Source organism: Ictidomys tridecemlineatus, chromosome 4, assembly GCF_052094955.1.
Source record: "Ictidomys tridecemlineatus isolate mIctTri1 chromosome 4, mIctTri1.hap1, whole genome shotgun sequence".
Taxonomy (NCBI): domain Eukaryota; kingdom Metazoa; phylum Chordata; class Mammalia; order Rodentia; family Sciuridae; genus Ictidomys; species Ictidomys tridecemlineatus.
This window is the reverse complement of record NC_135480.1, coordinates 198,940,217-198,962,825: the sequence shown is the minus strand read 5'-3', so window position 1 is coordinate 198,962,825 and position 22,609 is coordinate 198,940,217. Positions and strand designations below refer to the sequence as shown.

Genomic DNA, 22,609 nt, shown 5'->3' with positions numbered 1-22,609 from the left:
GAACCTCCTGATTTAGCAGTGGAAGAGCTATGGTATAACTGTAAGCATGGTGACATCTTTCAAGAGATATAGCAATTTAGTGCACGTGTACGTACATGTGAATACAGTACAAATGCACATTCATCCAACACACACACACACACACACACACACACACACACACAGCAAATAGTATTTAACAGGCCCAGGTTTTCAGTTCCAATTATACTATTAATTACCTGTCTGCATGATCTTAGTCTTTCAGACATCAGCTTCTTCATTTATAAAATAGTAATTTTATAAAGGATTTAAGTCCCCTACAGTTTCTTTGGCAATAAAAATTCTATAGTTCCAAGATTACTTAGTCGTTTGCTCATTTTATGTCATTGTTGGAAAATTCAGTCTGTATTTATATCATTTTCTTCCTCTTTCAGAAAATGGTATCTGGAAACTTAAAACCAAGAAAGCAAACTTTCTTTTCTTACTAATTTTAAAAGCATCTTCTTTAATATGATGCCATCTTAATGTAAATAATCCCCCAAATGGGAAAGTGAAAAAAAAAAAAAAAAACCAATTTCAAAGATATTTTAAAAATCTGTATGACTGTTTTCCCATACTGGCAGCAAAACCCAGAAATAACATACATTATGTATTTTAAAATTTGCTTGGTAGTATTGTTTCCTTTTCATTTTGATAAGAACTGAAAATGGTTAAAATTTTTAAATTATGCTTCATTCAAGTAAATCTTAAAATTTTGCCTTCTTTTAGAAACAAAGACAAAAGTAGCATGTTTCTATAGAAAGAACCCTGGATGAGAACCTTAGAAGGCTTAGATATGTATCTCATTGAAGCAACTTCCACAAAATCTACTAATTTACATCTTTGGATGTCAGTTTCCTTGTCCATAAAAAGAGAATATTATTTATGCTTGTTGGATCACTGTGCAAGTTACATAAAAAGAAAGCCAAGTGGTTAGAAGAGTAATGGTCACAGAGTTTATTAAGTTACAAGGGGATTAAATTAATAGTGCTCTAAGTGTTATAAGACAGTAAAAAGATGTTCAAACTTTTTCCATTTTATGTAAGATTAACAATAGTACAAGTGCTCCAAGATAGTACATAATTATTCAAGGTCTTCACATACTAACTCTCTTTGCCCTCACCTCTCCCCTCGTGCACATACATAAAGACTTAACCAAATAAGGAGAAAAATGAAAGATTATCATCAGGAATTTCCTGTCCCCCTCCCAGCTTCCACATATATACTTCTGGGATTTTTTTTTTTTCAAATAAATGACTGACAATCAAGTTTATGTTTAATTTGTAATCTTAACAGAAAAAGAAGTCTACTGAACTATATATCGGGTATGTTTTTGGCTAGTTTATCCTATTAGGTCTTTTTTAGCCTAGTTAAAATAAATATGCAGAAAGTGTCAGAATAACATACTATATTAGAATAAATTGTAAATCTTTCATGGAAATGAAATTAAACAAATTTATTTTCAAGAAAAAAATACATAATCCCACACTCAACCACAGAACTAATTTTCCTATAAACTCATATAGTCTTTGAAGTCAAGGTTGTGTAACATTAGACCTTAAGGGAAATTTAAGATCAGGGTAGTTTATTTTACATTCACTAAAATAAGGTTGAAGAGACAGAATGCTAATTAAAGAAAAATTTTTAATATACAAATTTATGTTAAAATATTATTCAATTAATTTCTATTTACTGCTTCTTTTTTTTTAAAGAGAGAGAGAGAGATAATTTTTAATATTTATTTTTTAGTTTTCAGCAGACACAACATCTTTGTTTGTATGTGGTGCTGAGGATAGAACCCGGGCCGCACGCATAACAGGCGAGCGCGCTACTGCTTGAGCCACATCCCCAGCCCCTATTTACTGCTTCTTGCTGGTTTCCTTTCACTGCCTAAATGTGCAGTAATGTTTATAAACTAGTTTTTATATCTGAAGTATTCTTCTTCTGGCGCAGATTCTCCACCTATATAATCAATGCTGTTGTGATTTCAAGATTTAGTGCTTTTTTCATTTTTCTTGTGTCCCATGGAGTTTCCACAGTACCTCTCCAAATATAATAACTAAAATGTAGGGAAAATTTATTATGTACTGTTAACTTCTAATAAGTGTGATGTACAGTTTCTCATTTCATATCACAATACTATTACAAGGGAGATGCTACTATTGCTGTCAATTTACAGGAACTTCCTCAAAGTCATAATAGCAGTCAGTGGTAAAATCCAGACTCTGACTCCATATCCAAGTCCTAGATGATGACCCTAAGATAATCCTCTGCTCCTATTAAGACCTGGGTTGACATTCCATCTCTCAAGACAACATTGGGAAGAAATCTCTATTCCTGCTTTGCTTGCTTCCTTTTCCTAAATATAACCAAGTAAATATACATTCAAGTAAATCCATATATAACACTAATTTTGTGTAATAAAAAATTGATGTTGCATGTAAACAAACTCAATTCAATAAATAATTGGGAACTACTATGTCTTAAATGTTTGGTATAAATCAGTGAACAAAACAGATTAAGAATCTTGCTGTAGCAGAGAATGAAAAAATAAAAAACTTAATAAACAAATGTTTATTTATACACACACACACACATCTATCACTTAAGGGTACAGAGAACTGGCAGTACTAGTGGAAGAGTAGGCAAATTGCAGTATTAAGTGAGGGGTAAGAGTAAATTGTTGAGAACACCGACTAAAGGACCCGAAGCATGTGAGTATTAGGAAGTACAACATAGCAGAGTATTCCAGGGGGTATTCTAGTGGTAGAGCGCTTGCACGTGCGTGAGGCACTGGGTTTGATCCTCAGCACCACATAATAAAAAAACAAAATAAAAGCATTCTGTCCATCTACAACCACAAAATTAAGTAAATAAATAGATAAATAGAAATTTTAAAAAAGGAAGAGCATTCCAGGTAGATGGGAAAGTGAATATAACAAAATTCAAAAGAGTATGGTGACAGTAGAGCGAACAATGAAAGAGAGAAATCTGTTTAAAATCTGTTTATAATCTTATAGGCAGCAGATCAGGTAGAATCTGGTAAGCCACCGTGAAAACTGGCTTTTAATGAAAAGAATAGGGTTAGAGGGTTTTGGGCAGAAAAATGCTGAGAACAGATTATATGGGGACAGATGAGTAAAGAGGTTATTAGAATAATAAGTAAGGTAATATAACCTAGGTGAGAGGTGGTACCTATTCTGTATTTGGAAGTAAACAGGATTTCCTGATAGATTGGATATGAAGTTTAAGAAATAGAAGTAAAATTCTTGGCTTAAACAACTATTAAAACTGAAACACTAAAGTAAAAGGATTTCCTGACAGATTGGATATGAAGTTTAAGAAATACAAGTAAAATTCTTGGCATACACAACTAAAGCTGAAACACTAATGGCAGATAAATAGAGCCATCTGAGGGTGGGGAAGAAATAAAGAGTACCTTTTTTGATCATGTTAAGTTTGAGATATCCTGAAAGCTAAGCAAAGAAGGGGTATTTAAGAAAGAAGTGATTACCTATATCCAATACTGAAGATAGGTAAAGAGGAGGACGACTCAGATTAGCAATTTAAAAGGTCATAGGGCACCTTGATTTCTTCCTAAGAGTTCTGCTAGCTAGCTACAAAGTAAAATGGGGGTAGAAAGGCTGGAGGTATAGCACAGTGGTAGAACATTTCCTTAGCAAGTGCAAGGTCCTAAATTCCATCGGTAATACCACAAAAAAAGGAAGACAAGGAGGGAGGTAGGGGGTGGGGAATGGAGGGCAGTAAGTGGTGGCACAACTAGGAGCCAAGAAAACCTAAGAGAATGTAACAGATATTTCAGCTGCTGCCCACCACAGGAAACAAAAGAAAGAAGTCTGACTGACAAAGTTAACTACCCGATCAAAAAAAAAAAAGGAAAATGAGATACTTTTCAGAAGAAAACACTAGAATCCAAAATCTCTACAATATATCACTTAAAATGTTACTCATCATACTTAAGAATTAACAATCAAGGATTTCTGAAGCAGTTATACTACAATGATGCTCTAGGATTAAGTGGAAACTTGCTCATAAAAGAATAAATGACCAGGCACAGTAGTGCACTCCTATAATCTCAGGTTGGAGGATCTTACTAAGTTATCCAAATTCAAAGTCAGTTTAGGCAATTTAGTGAGATCCTATCTCAAAATAAAAAATTTTAAAAGGGCTGGGATGTACTTAGTGACAGCACATGCCAGGTTCAATCCCTAGTATAGCAAACCAAAAACAAAAGTTAAATCTCAGGAGAAAACAACCATGAAGCAGGAAAAAGAGGAGGGGACTGACATATAGCTCAATGGTAGAACATGTGCCCAGCTTGTATGAGGCCCTAGGTTCAATCCTCAATAACTCCCATTATTTTTTTTTTTTTAATTAAAAATGAGGCAGCTAGAAGGGCTGGTGTTGTGGCTCAGTGGTAGTGCACTTGCCTGGCATGTGTGAGGCACTGGGTTTGATTCTCATTACTGCATATAAATAAATTTTTAAAAAAGAAAATAAAGGTCTATCAACAACTAAATAAAATTTTTTTAAAAAATGAGGCAGCTAGGTATAAAGGCATAAGCATGTAACCCAGCAACTTGGGAGGCTAAGGCAGAGGAGAGACTAGGCAACTTAAATAAAAATTTAAAAGGCTGGGGATGTAGCTTAGTGGTTCAATACTCCTAAGTTCAAAATATCTAAGACACTGGGAACTGAAATACTCTAAGGAGAGACAAGAGAGCTGGGCAGACAAAAAGGTAAAGAAACACTAGGCCAAATTTTTCCAAAATTTTATTTTAAAAATTTTAGACATTTGAGAAGTTCAGCAAATCCCAAGAATGATAAACAGAAAAAAATCATGACTAGGCACATAATTGATAAATGTCTTAAAATCAAAATACAGAATCTTCAAAGCCAGAGAGAAACGATATATATATATATATATATATATATATATATATGAATAATAATATAAATGACCTCTAATCCAAAATAACAGAAGTCAGAAGACTGTGGGATAGTATTTGAAAAAATTGAAAGAAGAAAACAATCAATTCAGAATCTTCAATCTAGTAAAAATATCTAACTAAAATGAAGTGAAGTAAAGACATCTGCAGAGAATGAGTGCTAAAAGAATATATCCTTAGCAGATGTGCACTAAAAGAAATGTTAAAAAAAGTTCTTCATGTGAGGGTAAATGAGACCAAATGAGAAATTGAATTGTTAGGAAAAATTAGAGCAACAAAAATTTTAAAAAGGTGGATAAATCTAAAAGTGACATTCCCCCCCGCCTTACTATATTTAAAATACACATAACTGTTTTGAATTCTGATTGACAGCTTAATTGTAAGTTAGTCTCAAAAGTGAATTCACCTTTCCATCCCCCTCTATATTTATAAAAAAATTCAGTACCTGTTTTAGTTTCAAAAAAAAATTTTCAGTAGTACTACGTTTGCTGAAGGGCCAGAATAATCTTTCATTAGGTGAGCAAACTCGAACTTTTGTCTCTAGGAGAAATCGAACAGGCTCTTGTACTTCTGTTATTACCAAATCAACAGCTGTGGTCATAAATAGCACTTTATCTAGAGAAAGTGAGAAAAATGATGAGTGAAACAAAAGATACAGAAATGCACTTAGTCATACTATTAATATAAAAGTAATTTTATCACAAACATTCAAGATATCTTATGATCAACCATCAACTAAAGAAACATACTGTCAGGTAGTTTTGTATACATGATTAATATATGGCTTCTTTTATATACCTCTCTCACCAACAGTCAAAATACTTTAGAATTGTTTTATCCTTTATCCACTATGTCACTACTAATAACATGAAAAACTGAAATGCTCAATGAGACAGACTGATTAAGCAAGTAACATTACATTTTCGGGACAGAATATTACGTTGCCATTAAAGATCATTTGGGAAGAGTATGAAATATTTTGAAAAAAGTTCTTTCTGTACAAAAATCTGAAAAGTTATATTTTAAAAAAAGAGCTAATAGTGATTCTCATTGGGTTGGGTGAGGATAAAGACTATGCTAGACTCACTTTGCGCTATATAGCCTTTGAATTTTTAATCATGTGCATAGATTATCTCTACAAAAATAAATAAAATTTAGAAGTATGATGAATATATAAATAGAAATTTAAAAAAAGAGGAAGAGGGAAAATGAAGAGAAGGAAGGGAAAATGAATAGCCAAAAATGGTACTTTGTTTAAAGGTCAAAAATAACAATAAACACAAGAACTATTCATTTCTTTGTTTCACCAGAATTGAGTAAATACTGGAGATAGGTCAAGCAAGATCTAAGTATTATCCTGAAACTAAAATTTCTGTTCATGTCAGCAATATGTATCACCTTTAGGAGTTTCTTCATTTACAGCTTGAAAATGTGGGGATTTGGAATTCCAGCTTCCAGTAATTACATATGATTTTCCATCTGAACTTTTACCCATAGACTCCTAACAAAAAAAAAAAAAAAGGGAAAATTACATCTTAATACTCAAGTGGATAAACAACAGCTAACCCATTTTGTTGCTTTTAAAAAACACTTAAATAGGAGTTGAAAATGAGGGTTTTTTTTGTTAAAGAAGTGCATGTGAATAATTATAGTTAAAGATGTGCCATTTATTTGTACAATTGTTCCTAAAAAGTTACATTTAAAGTAAATGCTTGAAAATCATACTAAATTGAATAAACATCAATTTTTAATCATATGTGCATGGATTATCTCTACAAAAATAAATAAAATTTAGAAGTATGATAAATTCTTCTGTCAAGTATATAATCACCATATACTTTTTAGTTTTGAAAATAAAGATTTCATCTAATAGCCTTAATCCTAATATCTCCAACTACTTGTAAAACTCATGGTAGTTTGCAAAAGAATTCTCTGATAAATTTTCTCCTTTTATTCTCACATCAATCTTAATTAATTATTTTTTAATTATCACTGGTAAACAATCAAAAACCAAAAAACTAGATAATTATTAACACTAGTACACAGTCCAGAAACAAAAGCTGAGATGTTTATCCAAGGTCAGACTTCTAAATACAAATGCTAAGAATAAGGAAATCCCCTTATCTTTGTGTATTGTTTTATAGCTTACATATAATACCTTCATCAACATGTTCTAACATTATATTCTGATGATACAGTAAAACAACCTTTCCTACAGAAATAGTATTAACCTTCCAGTACAAAAAATAAATTCTCACCAAATCTAACAAATGCATATCACTGTTTCGTACATCTTTTCCTGGACTAAGGAGAACGCCAAAACACCTGTAAAAAAAAGAACTGCCATAAATTTTGGGGAAAAGACAAAGTACACTAAATGTTTAAGTTGGATCACTTTTTAAAAAACTTCTTATGGGGGGAAAAGGACACTTATTAGAATTAGCAATAAATTAATGCTGATCAAATGATAATTTTCATTTCTTTAACTTAAGTAAATTCTATTTGTCTCTTATTACCATGTAATTGAGATTCACATATTAGTTAATAATTTACTTTGAATACTTCAAAATAAAGAAGTATTTACTTCAATAAGCAAAAATAATCCTAGGACAAAAAAATTTACAAATACATTTTAAAAAGTGTTTCTCTCATTAGGTTTTTAAAAATAAAAAAATTTTATTTACGCTAAACTTACTAAAATTGTTTACCTTTCAATGGCAAGTTCTTTATTAGTTGTTTGTTGTACATAGATAACAATCTTCTTATCAATTCCTTGGCGTAGTTTAAAGCATTGTCTGTCCTTGTCTTTGGGAACAGCACTGTAGACAAACATATTTCAATGATTTTTGCAAAGTGTTTTCCTGCGACATACTAAAACGATTTTTATAAACAAAGACCTCAAATCTCTAATTCTTTTTTCTATGACTAGTTTTATAACACCACCACCACCATCAACAAAAAACACTGCTGTGTCTCCTAAAATGTAGATTTATTTTTTAGTCTTTTTTGTGGGGGAGGGTGCTAGGGATTGAACCCAGGGCCTTGTGCATACAAGGCAAGGACTCTACCAACTGAGCTATATTCCCAGCCCTATTTTTTAGTCTTTTGTTGTAGTGAAAATTAAATACTTGCAAAGTACCTAGCATAGCAACCGGTATATTTTGTAATTGTTTTTACAAATAAATTATTATTGCCTAATTTGTTTAAATATATAATGATCAAAAAGACAATCATAGACCCTTTGAGTATCAAAACAAGTTATTTTTAAAAAATAATAGGAATGAGGAATAGATGGCCAATGATAAGCTGCTAACATTTCTCTTAAGCAGTGATAACCTTATTATAAACCTGTGTAACTAATTATAAAAACACTGACGACAGTTTATAAGCATCAGCTTAATAAAAAAATAAAAAATGTTCTTAAAATAACAGTTTATCAAAATAATCCCTTAGTCTCCCACACATCATGTTCCCTAGCTCCTTTGTTCTCAAAGACAAAAACCTGTATGTGGTAATCAAATATAAGTCTAAACTGTATTTTATTTCTGTAGAACTTTTAACATAATGGCAACAAAACAATTAGTAGATACAATATATGGCTATATTAAAGCTTTAAGTACCTACTAAAGTAGGTACTATATTAAAGCTCTAACCACCTACTAAAGGTGGTTCTGAAAAATTTTGAAACCCATCTGCATTTGTATATTAACAAAATTAAGAACATTTTATAACAGATTACAAAAAAATATTAACAATGCAGTGTAGAAAGGACAAACATGTTCAAAGAAAAATTTTGCAGAGCAAATTGCTAAATATTCATGGCAAATAAAATTCTCACCTGAGATGGAAAGGAACTCAACTTCAACTATCAGTAATGATACTGTTCTCTAAGTTCTGTGGGTATTGAAGTTATAAGTAAATAAAATCTCATCTTTTAGCAATTTAAACTAGTATATATAAAGTTGTTTCCTGACTCTAAAAGGACTACATCAACATATGAGTTTAAAGTATAATCAGTGAACCTGAACAAATGTCAGGGGCCTCAATCATATAATTGTGTCATTGAATGGATCCGACACTTAATTCCTGTGGTAGAAACTAAGAAACCAAGGTCTAGGCTTAATTTCCCTGATTTTCTTTACCTATAAGAAAAGCATAATACTAACTACCCAATTTAACTTATGAGGTTGCTTAGTAATTTAAATACTCTGTCTCTCTCTCACACACACACAGGAGAAGTGCTTTGAATGGTATAAATAAATAAAACTGCTTTCAATGGTATAAATATAAATGAGGGCTAAATTAAGAAGATAAAAAGTATAATAATGAAGAATTATTTTTTCAGAAATAAGGAGGGAAGAACGCATTCATTCTTCCCAATGCACATTATCTAAATTTATGTTATAAAAAATACCTGATTATCAGACTTGTGGTTAATTTCATACACATACATCTCTGGAATATATGGTAAATCATATGGATATACCATCATATTTTAATCACTCCATTCTGTGAATATTTAATTTCCATTTTTTAATTTTGTTATTATATACAGTGTTAAGAAGAACATTCATGTGGATTAATTTTTTGGGTACCTGAATAATTATTTCTATATATAAATTCCCAAACATATTAATTACTAGATAAAGGCACTGCATTAGACAAATTCAATCTGACAAAGAAAAGCATATTTTCTAATAATTTCATCACTAGACTGGGTTAACAATAGTATTACCTTAAACTTTAAGTTCAGTAAAATCATGCACCAAAAAGATGACAAAGGCCTAACAAACAAATGATAAGCAAATCAGACCACCTAACAATTTTCTGTAAGAAAATCTCCTTGATCTGAGGATAAATAGGGATGTTTATGAAATTTTACAAGAGGAACTACATAAATATCTTCAAAAAATAAGTTTAAAGAAATTACTTTGTTTTTTTTAAAGGAAAAATATTAAAAATGGTATTAACTGCAATATTCTTTTCCCAGGGCATGCATGCACACTGTAGGAATTATTACCTCATGGTATTGCTTTCAGACTGGAAATGTAGCTAATGAGAAGGCACAGACAAAATGTCTACCATTTTAGTCCTCAAACAAAAATTGATACTCCAGTATATCCTAAATTGGCCACCAGATGGCATGAAAATATCAAAGTTTGAAAGGAGACCAAGGGTAACGATTTTTCCCACAATTGAGTCACTGTGCTTTTTAATTTAAAAGCAATTAATAAACAACATTTATATTTTTATATCATTTCATTTTACACATTTTATGAGAGTTGTGGAGGAACAAGAACTTGTATCTAACTATGACATTGATTATGATTCTAATAAACACTCATTTTGTAATATGTGATATATAAAGGTAAAAACTCAATTTGCAACCATAAAACTTTAAAACAAGAAAAGATTTGAGAGTTTAACCTCTTGTTTTATAAGTAAGGAAACTACTGTCAAGTGATGTGAAGAAACTTAGAAAAAGTCATACTGTTAATAGTGGCAATAATTAAACTAAACCTGCTTTTATTTTTATTCCAGGGTTTTCCAACAAATAATTATTTCGCTTAAAAACCTAAACAAGTTATTTTCAACTCTCTATATGGTAGGTCACACTTCAGACAAAACCTTCCTTCTACTGTGTCCAGATAAACTTTAATGCTAAAACTTGATTTCTAAAGCCTTAAGCTTGGACTGGGGATGTGCTCAGTGGTAGAACACTTGCCTCACTTGTGTGAGGTACTGAGGTCAATTTTCAACACAAATATAAATAAATGAATAAAATAAAGATCCATCAACAACTTAAAAAGTTTTTTTCTCTTTTAAAAACAGCCTCACGCTCTTCAAATAAAATCAAGTAAACCAAACGAATCAACCAAACAAAAACAGCAAAACAAATAGAGCTACTTACTGATCTAGCTGACTGAACTTTAGTCACTTTTTTTTTTTTTTTTTTTTGGTATGAGGGACGATCCTAGGGGCACTTAACCATATCCTTAGCCCTTTTTATTTTTTATTTGAGACAGAGACTTGCCAAGTTGCTTAGGGCCTTCCTAAGTTGCTGATGGTGGCTGTGAACTTTAAGATCCTCCTGCCTCAGCCTCCTGAGTTGCTGTGATTATAGATGTGTGCCACTGTGCCTGGCTAGTCATAATTTTTTAGAGTAGTCAGCCAACTACTTTGAGGTCACATGGATTTTTTATTGCCTGAAAATTCTTCAAATTTTGCCTCTATAAATTTCTTTCTTTTCTTTTACCATTTACATTTAAAAAGTAACCCTCCCTGTAAAAGCAATAATTTTATGGTATGAAAGGTATATGTGATCTGCCTTGGATTTTCCCTTGAATGACATATAATAGAGCATGCTAATACAAACTCAATAAAATTAATAAAATAATGTGCCCTACCTAAAATAACCTTTACCATCATCTTCTTTTATTTCTAAAGACACAGAAAAGGTAAAGATATCACTGTCAGGAGTCTGTGGTGCAGCAGTAGCTGAAAGTGGGGTTTGCTTGGCAGAACGACGGAAGGCAGTGGCAAAACTGTAGAGTATCCGGCTTACCTGAAACCAGACATGTTAAGAAATGCGCTGTTATCATGAGACACTGTTTTGATTAAGGCTAGAAGGTGATCAACTTTTGAAGGGGAGTAATCATCTTCCCCCTACTAATAAGATACTTTTGGAAAATTATCTAATTTGTTAGGCCTCAAAAGCAAATACCAAACCTCACCAGAAAGTATTTTTTTCCCTAAAAAAAGAGAAAAAAATTAGAAATCCAAGTGATAAATCACTTTCTGTTAGAAGATATCTGAACACATATATTATCATAAAAAATAGTTTTAACAATTTTTTTCTTTTTGTCATACTAGGAATTGAACTCAGAGCCTTGGACATGTTATGCAAATGCTCTACCATGAAGTTACACCCTCAATAGTTCTAATAAATTTAGCTCTAAAAAATGGTTTGCAAATATGTCACTGATGGCACCAGGATGCTTATCTAACCCAATCAAGTAGCAGCTAACCAATTTCCTCTGTCACTATCAGTCACAGAGGCAAATAGTGAAGTTTCATATTCACGATTTTCTCTTAAAGACTTACAGCTTCTTGGGATGGGGTTGTGGCTCAGGGGTAGAGCATTTGCCTAGCACGTGTGAGGCCCTGGGTTCGATCCTCAGCATATATAAATAAGTAAATTAAATAAAGGTATTGTGTCAACTACAACAAAAAAATTAAAAAAAAAAAAAAAAAAAAGACTTACAGCCTCTTGTATTTCACACCGAAAGACATGTATTCTGAAGAGCTCTGCATTATAATGACTTTCTGTGAAAGCAAAACAGTCACTCTCAGGAGTTCCATCATGCCCTCTGACACAAAAGAGGATTTTGTAGATAGGGTAGTTTGCTATTTCAGTGTTTGTCTGAGGATCTAACAGTCTGTTCAGAAAAAAAAGACAAAGAGATTAGAGGCATTATGAACAATTTGCAACATATTCATAATATGATTCAAGACATCTTTCTAGCAAGATAACCATACAGGACTTTTGTATGCTAATCCTATTAAATTTTAGAAAATAAGTTGTATGTAGAATACTACAGTGATTAATTATATAGTTCCATGTTACTAAAAACTAGTCTCATGGCTTGGGGAGGCCAATAGAAAGGTTTGAAATAATATCAATAAGCACATGTTTCTTCTGCAGCCTGCAACTAAGTAGAGACAAGGTCCATTGGTAAATTAGACTATAAAGTAGATCAGTAAAGTTGTGTTCTGATTATAATTTCAAAGAATTACCTAACATGTATTATTATTTAAGAAAATAGAAAAACTAAGGTCTTTTTCAAGAGTGAAGTATGTTTTGATTCATGAAAATAAGGGGAGATTATATAAAATGCTAACTCCTGAAAAAAGTAACGAATAAAATAAAAAGGATGCCATTCACCCAAGTCTATTAATTCATCAAGTATTTGTGTGATACTTAAAATATTCCATTCAATGTTCAGGGTACTAAGGACACAATTGTGAAAAGCACGGGGGGGGGGGGGCAGGGGGAATTATATAATGTCAACACTGCAGGGCCACAGAGGGCCCTGTTCATAAAGGAAAGGGGATCTAACCCAAGTTTGAAGGAACTTTCATGAAAGCTCTGAAAATGTGAGACAAGTCAGATTAGTTTTCTCATTGCTTTTATAGAATTAAAAAATATTAAAGTATAAAGCTTCAGCTGGCATTTGCAAGACAAATATTTATCAGTAGCTTCTTTTAACAAATACAAAATTAGAATTTGTGAATCTTTGTGCAATTGTTCTTTACTCACAGAGAAAATTATGCAGACTGACTACTATCCACATTAAGCTATATTCTTTTACCATTAAAACCCCAAATGCCTCTGAAGTACTGAGACACAAATTCACTGCTTACAGAAGTATAAACCGGATCAATATTTCTAGATAACTATTTGGCAATATATCAAAAGCAATAAAAATGACCCAATAAATCTATATCTGAGAATTAAGGAAATTATTTATAAAGCATTTATGTGCCCAACAGAAATTACTGTTAGTTATTGTTATTATTAGTGCTTTTTCTCATTAAAAGACAAAAACTTCCTGATATAGTAGCACACTTCTGTAATCCCAGCAATTAAGGAGCTGAGGCAGAAGAATCACAAGTTTGAGACCAGTGTGGGCAAGTTAGCAAGACCCTACCCAAAATAAAAAATAAAAAAGGGCTGGGAATGTAGTACAGTGATAGAGCACCCCATGTTGAAGGCCTGTACTGCAAGGAAAAAAAAAGAACGGGCTATACCGGAATAGCTAATAGCTAATATTTACCAACGGATTTTTTTCTAATTTCCAAAATCAGTATGAAATTCCATTTTGAAACAATGTGTCAAACTAGTATCTTTCCTGGGGGGACAAGGAAAACATATATTAATTTGTTAAGAAAACTCTGATGGTCAATATATTCTTAAAGCTTATTTAATTCACTTCACTAATGTACTACACAGGATTGGGATGGAGATAGTATACAAACTGATACAAATGAGTGTCCATTTTTCATGAAGATCGTAATCTTTGGAAAATTTAATGTTGGTGCCAAATAAATTAAACACTATATGAATAAAATAATGTATTTTATTCACTATTGCTTGTTTATAAAACAAAATATCAGAGAACTGATATGAATACGACAAAGAGTTTTAAGGCCATGTCTCACCTCACAGTTCCTTCAGATACATTAGGCACTGAGAGGGTTACATCTAGTGAAATCTGACACTGGCTTCTTAAGATGGACATCATCCTCAAAGCTTCCACTTCACTCCTAGGAGCATTTACTGAGGCACAGCCTAAATAAGTTAGTTTACTGAAAACTACACTGTCCTCATCAGCCACTGGTGTGAAAGGACTTGACACTTCAGAATCTGCAAGAAAAAAAGAATAAGAAGATGATTATTTTCATTTTGACATTTTGTTGCTATAAACAGCAAATAAAAATCTGCAAACAACATTTAGGTTCTAAATCAAATACTAATGAGATAAAATGCCATACCCCTAAAGGAAAGTCCACAAAAACTAGAAAGCTCACACTAGAATTCATGATAACACCAAAACTTTTAGGTAGTACTTCTAGGAGTCAATCCAGATTCATATCAAATTCACTTCTGAATTTTGACTTTATTACTTACATTTAAGTTAAATACACAGCAGTATTTTACCATTCTGAAAAATCATGCCTCTGCTTTGTCTTACTTATCTACTCTGTTCTAAAGCTTTCTTTTAACAGCTTAGCCACTTTATTAGGTTCTCTTAATCTCCTTGCTTTCACTTTCCCAATAACATTTAGCTTTAACACCCTACTTTTCCAAATAAAACTTAACCGTCCTTTTCCTCCTTCCTTGCTATGCCTGTCTCTTGTACTAGTCTCCCTTTTCCAACTTGGTGACAACTCTCAGAGAGTATATAGGCATGAAGCAAACATCTATTCACCAAGCATAATCCCTCTATTACTCCAATATTGTATTCAAATTCCTTCTCTTCTGGAAAAATCTTCAAGCATTCTAAAAAAAGACTACCTCAGTTTTATTTACTATTTTTCTTTCTATATAACTTAAATATATTTAAAGGGAAATGAGAAATATATATGTGTGTGTGTGTGTGTGTGTGTGTGTGTGTGTGTGTGAGAGAGAGAGAGAGAGAGAGAGAGAGAGAGAGAGAGAGAGAGACAGAGAGAGACAGAGAAAGAGAGAGAGAGAATGAATGAGAATGGCAACTCCCTAGTATCTGGAGAACTCAGACAAGTTCTAATACAGTGCAGACACTCAAATATTAAAAACAATAACCTTCAGTTACGCAAGCAATGCAGCAATCCTAACCTCCTTGTCCAGGTTTCACTGGCAGGCTCATCTCTGGTTTCTGGAGCCCTACTAATGGCACGGGGTTAATGGTGGAAGAAGCTGAGAGTTGATTAGAAAAAGGCCCATCTCCTTCACCATCCACTTGTGACCTTTCCATAAGTTCCTTGTCCCCTGGTTGGTCATCCATGGGAGGATCCATCAGCACATCTGCTAACTCTTTTTGCAGCTGTTGCTCACTTCCATTCCCTACAATCTACAGGTCAAAAATCAGCAAAGTGAGAAAAGAGTGGTGTCAATACAGATTAAAATGGTTTCACATTCTAAAGAAAATTATTAGCATTTCTTGTAATGAAAAGATAGCTTCTCAATGTTTTTTAAAAATAGAATTAATCAAGATCTACAAATAAGGACTCCAGCTGCTCTCTTAATTCAGTTTTTCATGCAGAAGTATATTGATTGAGCCCACTGTCCAGAAATTTATGGATTAGCCTGCCAATGTTGTTAATGTTTTTTACACTGTCTTAAAATAAGGGCAATTAAAATATTTCTAATTTTATTTGTCCAATGAGAAGTGATGTTTTTAAGAGGAATATCTTTAGCAGCTTCTTTTAACGTAAAGAAAAAATAATGGGGCTGTGGCTGAGTGGTAGTGTGCTTGCGTCACATATGTGAGGCACTAGGTTCGATCCTCAGCACAATATATAAATAAACAAACAAACAAATTAATAAAGATATTATATCCATCTACAGCTAAAAAAAAATTTTAAAAATGTGCTTTTTTCCAATTTATCAACAGAAATATTCCTATAAGGTAATCGATTTCCACATACACTTTTAAGACTTTTGCTATAAATAAATCTGCTGTATTTCTGAAGGAGACTTCTTTGATATGAACACGTTCTTAAAGTTCTAAAACACGAATAAAGCTGAGGAGATGAGTGTAAAAAAGTACTGAAGAATAAAAGCACTGTTTTCAACAACATCAAGTATTTTTGTAGAGTCATGATGGTTTATTTAGTTGCTCAACAGGAAATAAACAAGTGCAAAATCAAGTGATGCCCGCCCAACACTAAGAAAAACCACACGACAAAATCTAGTATTGTCACAAATTGTTTATTCAAGAAGTAATGGAAAAATTAACAAAAGAATTTAGAAGGAAAGAAAGAAGGGGCTGACTTCTAAGCCCAAGACTTTTGAAGACTAAATCCTGAAAAATTAAAATGGGTTGGCTGTGGGATTGTTAAAGGAAAAAAAAAAAAGACTATTTAGCAAAATTGAAGTTAAAAAGCAAAATTCACATCTGGGTACATCTGGGCTACCAAGGAATCCAGTTCAAACATCTTTTAATGCTTTGGGCTTTTGTAATCCTACAAACTTCAATTTTCTTAGCCTATAAATCCTAATTGAGAAACAGTTTTTAGACTATTTGACTATATTTTCCTGAGAAAATTCTAGCATTTCAACTACTTTTGTCATGGAATTAAAGATCTATGGCTTCAATGACAGCTTTTCTTTCTGTGAACTTCATTTTATGATGGAAGTTATTGCTACTGGAACTACAAGTGGGTTGAGTAATTTTAACTGTTTGTTAAACCTGGTTCTATACTTCTAAAAACTGAATTTTTCCAGTTCTGCTTTAAATAGTTTTCAAAGCACCTAAAAAACAAATTAGAACTCAGTTTCAAAAAGCCTCTGATTCTTTTAAAGATGGTAAAATAGTGTTTCACCTGGACTAAACAAAACAGAGCTTAACTGAACCTAAACTGCTTCCAAGGGTAAGGAGAAATAACATAGGAGTTACAACTTCCTGAAGACAAAAAGTGAGAAGATATCAGACTCCCTCTTTAAGCAATTAATAATTACAACTAGAAGGAAAATAGAAAGATTTATTTCACATGCTATAAAGTGCTCTTTTGCTTTTTAGTATATGAGGTAAGTGAACCCAAGTGTTCTGTGGGATAGGCTGCCTCCACTGTAATATATTTACCAATTACAGAATATGCCTACTTTGAAAGTATACATATATATATGTATATATAAATGTTGTCTTTGTGTTTATACATATTTATTTTTAATGTTTCCCTAGTTTAAAAATTTTACAAACAATTATCTTATGTTTCCTTAACTTTTCCATAAAGGCTAGGAAAATGTAACGTATGCATACAAATTTTATTTATTTATTTATTTTTGGTACTGGGGATTCAACCCAGGGCTGCTTTACCACTGAGCTATATCCCAGTTCTTTTTATTTTTTGAGACAGAGGCTTACTAAATTGCTGAGGCTGACCTCAAAGTTGTAATTCTCCTGCCTCAGTCTATGGAGTTGCTTGGATTATTAACGGCCAGTGCCACAGAGCCCAGCTAAAATTTGACTTTTAAGAGTTGTTTAAGGGGCTGGGGTTGTGGCTCAGAAGTAGAGTGCTCACCTAGCATGAGTGAGGCACTGGGTTCAATCCTCAGCACCACATAAAAATAAAATAAAGGTCTTGTGCCCACCTACAACTAAAAAATGAATTAAAAAAAAAAGAGTTGTTTAAAAATACCAACCTATTGGAGCTGGCATCATAGTGGTAGAGTACTTGCCCTGCAGGTGTGGGAGGCACTGGGTTCGGTCCTCAGCACCATATAAAACTTAATAAATAAAATAAAAGTATTGTGTCCATTACAACTAAAAAAAAAAAAATTAAAAAAATAGCAACCTATCCAAAGCCTTAGATAATAAGGTCAAATACAATACCTCAATAATGATCATGTTGATCCCTCAACATGTTGAGTTTCTAATTCAGTAAATCTGGGATAGGGCCTGATATTTTTTGCATTTCTAAAAAATTCCTAGGAAATAATGATGCTGTTGACCTAAGGAATTCACTCTGGGAAACAATCTTAAATTAATGATTTTTAATTTGACTATATAACACACCTCCCACCCCCACAACTAAATCAGTATCAGATAATGGACAGCCTAGGTATATTCGTTTTAAGACCACACGTGATTCTGATATACTGAGAAATACTGCCATAGATCAAAATCAAACTAAAATGCCAACATAATATTTTATTCAGAGGCTCCACACAGGCATCAAAATAATCTCTGGCACTTTCTGAAAACGCAAATCACTTGACTTTACCTAAGAAATCTCTCTCTGCATGGGCCACTAATAGCTATATTTTTTAAAAAGCATCTTATGAGATTTTTTATGTGCAATAAAGTGTGAGAATCACTGGTAGGACTTACAGAGTTCATTTATTTATTTGCCTGTCTCTGCTAGTGTGGCTGAAAAATTAAAGTTTAGTTTTCAAGCCTCCCTTATAACTCTGGCTTAATATATCAGACAAATTTAGACACTGAGATAAACAGAAGTTGTCTGGGGAGGTCTCTGGAAGACTTTTTTCCCCCAAGCATGAAGGCTGGGAATGAAGACTGAAGTAGAGCACTTGCCTAGCATGCTCCAGGAACACAAAAGAAAAAAGAAAAAAACACCATGACTGGTACCATCCCCTTGCCATGGAATAGGAATACGGAACCCTGAGAGAAGTCTTATGACAATGAGGACATCAGAACAAAAAGTCCATAAAGCCAAAATCAATAGAGTAAATTAAAAAAAAAAAAACAACTTTGGTCTTTAATGGTATAGATCAGGAGTTGAAAATTTTCTTCTATAAAGAGCCAGATAATAAATATTTTAGACTCAGCCAAACATCTGTAATCCCAGGCTGAGGCAGAATACCAAGTTCCAAGACAGCCTGGGCCACTAAGGAAGACACTTTCAAAATGAAAAGGGCTAGGGAGGTAGCTGAGTGGTAGAACCCTTGCCTAGCACATATAAGGACTTGGGTTCATTCAATACCCAGTTCAATACTGCAAAAATAACAAAAACAGTTTTTTATAAGTGTTGCAAGCCCCGTGTCCATGTGTCTGTAGTCTGTTACAACTACTCGAATTTGCTATAACATGAAAGAAGCCATAAACAACAAATAAACAAGTATGGATGTGCTACAATAAAGTTCATTTACAAAAACTGATGGCAGACATTTTCTTTCCTTCTGTCAATAGCATTTCTGATATATACAACTATCATCTCTAAAATATGGTTTCACATAAAGTAATTAAGACGGTATGGTGTTAGAGAAAGGGCAAACACACAGATGAAACAGAATCCAGAAACAGACACAAACATAGATGATCAAATGATTTTCAACAAAGTTGGCAAGGTAATTCAATGGACAAAGGTAATTACTCAAATAAAACAAACGGTGCTGGAACATTTAACCTGATATCCATATGTGAGACATACATCTCAGCCAATACTTCATATTATATGTAAAAATAAACTCAATGAATGACATACAAGTATAGTCTACAACTATAAAACTTAAGAAGAAAACAGAAGAAATCTTTGTAATCTTGGGATTCAAAAATTTCTTAGAACACAAAAAGTATGAACCATCAAGGGAAAAACTGAGAAAATAAACTATTAGAATGAGGGCTGGTGACAAGGATTGGTGGTAGAGAGCTTTTCTAGCATGTAGAAGTTCTGGGTTCCATCTCAAGCACAACAACAACAACAACAACAACTAAAAAGCTAAGAAAATAAAAAGCCACGGAGCTGGAGAAAATATTTGCAAATCATGTATCTGATGAAGGACTTATACCAGAATTTACAGAGAACTTTCAAAACTCAATAGTAAGAAAATAACTCAATTTTTAAAATGAGCATTTCACCAAAGATATGTAAAGATGGCAAATAGCACATGAACAGTAACTCAGTATCATTAACCAGTAGAGGAACTGAAACCACAACAGGATGCCTCTATACCTCTATAATATTGGCCAAAACAAACAAAAAACCAAAACAACAAAAAACACTTGACAATAATAAGAACTGGAAATAATATGGAAAACTCACATACTATGGTGGGAATGGAAAATGGTACAACTATATCCAACATATTTTATACTATAAATAAATAAATAGATAAATAAGGTGAGCTGGGGATGTAGCTCACATGTATGATGATACTGGGTTTAATCCCTAGTGTCAGAAGAAGAAGAAGAAAAAAAGTAGCAACAGCCAGATACAAAAGTCGGCAAACTAAATGATTCCAGTTAAATGGCATCCAAGAGAAGACCTAACTATAGTGACAGAAATGAGTAGTTTAGTTTTCAAGCCTCCCTTGAAGGGTTGTCAGGGACTGAAAATTGGGGGGCAGAGTTTTTTAAAAAAAGGCACAAAGGAACTTTTTGGAGTGATGAAATTATTTTCTATATTTAAGAGTTTATACGTATTAAAGCTCATAGAATTGTATGCTTCAGAGGATTGCATTTACTAAAAACTTGATTTAGCCTGGTGCGATGGAACACATCTGTAATCCTAGCAGCTTGGGAAATTAAGGTAGAATGATCTTGAGTTCAAAACCAGCCTCAGTAAAAGCAAAGAGCTAAGCAACTCAGTGAGACTCTCTAAATAAAATACAAAATAGGGCTGGGGATGTAGCTCAGTGGTGGAGTACCCGTGAGTTCAATCCCCAGTAACATCCCCTCCAAATTTGATTTAAAAATATATATATGGTTTCCACAAAAGAAGAAAGCTGAGAATATAGCTGTTGTTTTTCTTTTAAATAATATGCCCCATAAAAGATCCCTATCTAAGACTTTGGCTTTGCAATTAACCTCCCCTTAGAGATGCCACTGCATCTACTCCCAATGATATACAACAGTCCCAAATCTATCTACAATTTCTTCCTCAACTGCTACTGGACAGAGAGCATCAGCTAAACATTACAAATGTATTTTGTCCAAACCTTAACTCACTCTCCCATACTCTTCCTGCATCTGTTTGTCAGTGATTGTACTACTATATACTCCCTGCCCAAAGAATCACAATCATCCTTGACTCCTCATTCCCAAACAACTCATAAATCTTACTGATCTTTGCTCATATATTTTCTTCTTCTTCTATCTCTGTGCATAGCTAATAACTTAGTATAAAGCCTATCACTTCGTATAAGCGAAGTTGGTAGTTTCCATGCCTTCCTTCCCCTTTACTCTTTCATACGGTCATTCAAGTTATTTTAATTCTGACCAAGCACTGCCTTATTTTTAAAGCCTTCCTTAGCTCCTCAAAACCCATAGGATAAAGCTCAAATTCATAAGTTTATTCTACTAGTCTTTTCATAACTTTGCCCAACCTATCTTTTCCAGTCATTTATCTATCACATCAAACTAGTAAATGTTCCTAGGAAACAAACTTTCATGTATAAACTGTTCCCTTTTCTGGATAGCCCTCTTTCTCTCTCTCTCTCTCTCTTTTTTAACGTTTATTTTTTTAGTTGTAGTTGGACACAATATCCTTACTTCATTCATCTATTTTCATGTGGTGCTGAGGACCGAACCCAGGGTCTCACAAGCGCTAGACGAGCACTCTACTACTGAGCCACAACCCTAGCCCAGCCCTCTTTCTCTTATGTATTTTTTAAGATCAATCTTAAATTTTGTTACTTCCTCTGGGAGATCTTAACCCCTCTAGACAGAATTTAATCACTTCTTTCTCAGGGCTACCATATTATTAGCACACATATTTACTAGTATTGCTGCTTGTTTTGGAGAATGTTCTATACTGCACAGAGATTCTTCTTCTTCTTTTTTTTTTTTTTTTTGGTACCAGGGATTGAACTCAAGAGCACTGGATCACTGAGCCACATTCCCAGCCCTATTTTGTATTTTATTTAGAGACAAGGTCTCACTGAGATGCTTAGTACTTCATTGTTGCGGAGGCTGGCTTTGAACTCATGATCCTCCTGTCTCAGCCTCCCAAGCCTCTGGGATTACAGGCGTGTGCAACTGCACTCAGATTCAAGTTATCCTTGAATTCTTAAAGCTTTAAAGAGTGACTGATATAGAATACATATGAAACACATTTTTACATAAACTTTATAAAATGCAAAGAACAGAAACCAAAGCATGATACTAGACATTCTATAAAACTTGGCTTAGTTATAGCAAAAGAAATCTGAATGATTTTAAATTTATTTAAAAACAAAAACACCATCACTTCCCATTTTAAGCAAGTGTCATTAAGATTTAACATTCACAATGAGAGTGTTGGTGGGGTGGGGATGTAGTTCAGTGACAGAGTGCTTGCCTCGGGCATAAGAACCTGGGTTCACTTTTCAGCACCACAAAAAGAAAATGGAGCTAGAAAAAGAAAAAAACTCCAGTAGAGAAGACCAAAGAGCATGCTGCAATACATAAATAATATTT

General features: G+C 33.2%; 1 protein-coding gene across 11 annotated transcripts in view; it reads right to left on the bottom strand.

Annotated features, from left to right (window-relative positions):
- Positions 1–22,609, bottom strand: part of Rabgap1 (RAB GTPase activating protein 1) — a 160,949-nt gene that overhangs the window by 97,404 nt on the left and 40,936 nt on the right. For 8 of the 11 annotated variants that reach the window (XM_078048149.1, XM_005320940.5, XM_078048152.1 and 5 more), the window contains 8 exons: positions 15,367–15,601; positions 14,211–14,415; positions 12,253–12,427; positions 11,396–11,553; positions 7,697–7,807; positions 7,247–7,313; positions 6,387–6,489; positions 5,434–5,603 (listed from right to left, as the gene is read on the bottom strand). In XM_078048149.1, the coding sequence (XP_077904275.1) occupies positions 5,434–5,603; positions 6,387–6,489; positions 7,247–7,313; positions 7,697–7,807; positions 11,396–11,553; positions 12,253–12,427; positions 14,211–14,415; positions 15,367–15,547 (1,170 nt within the window). In that variant the 5' untranslated portion in view covers positions 15,548–15,601. Of the gene's footprint in view, positions 1–5,433; positions 5,604–6,386; positions 6,490–7,246; positions 7,314–7,696; positions 7,808–11,395; positions 11,554–12,252; positions 12,428–14,210; positions 14,416–15,333; positions 15,602–22,609 lie in introns of those variants that run through there. The other 3 variants (XM_078048151.1, XM_040286267.2, XM_013356682.4) reach the window with 2 other exon arrangements.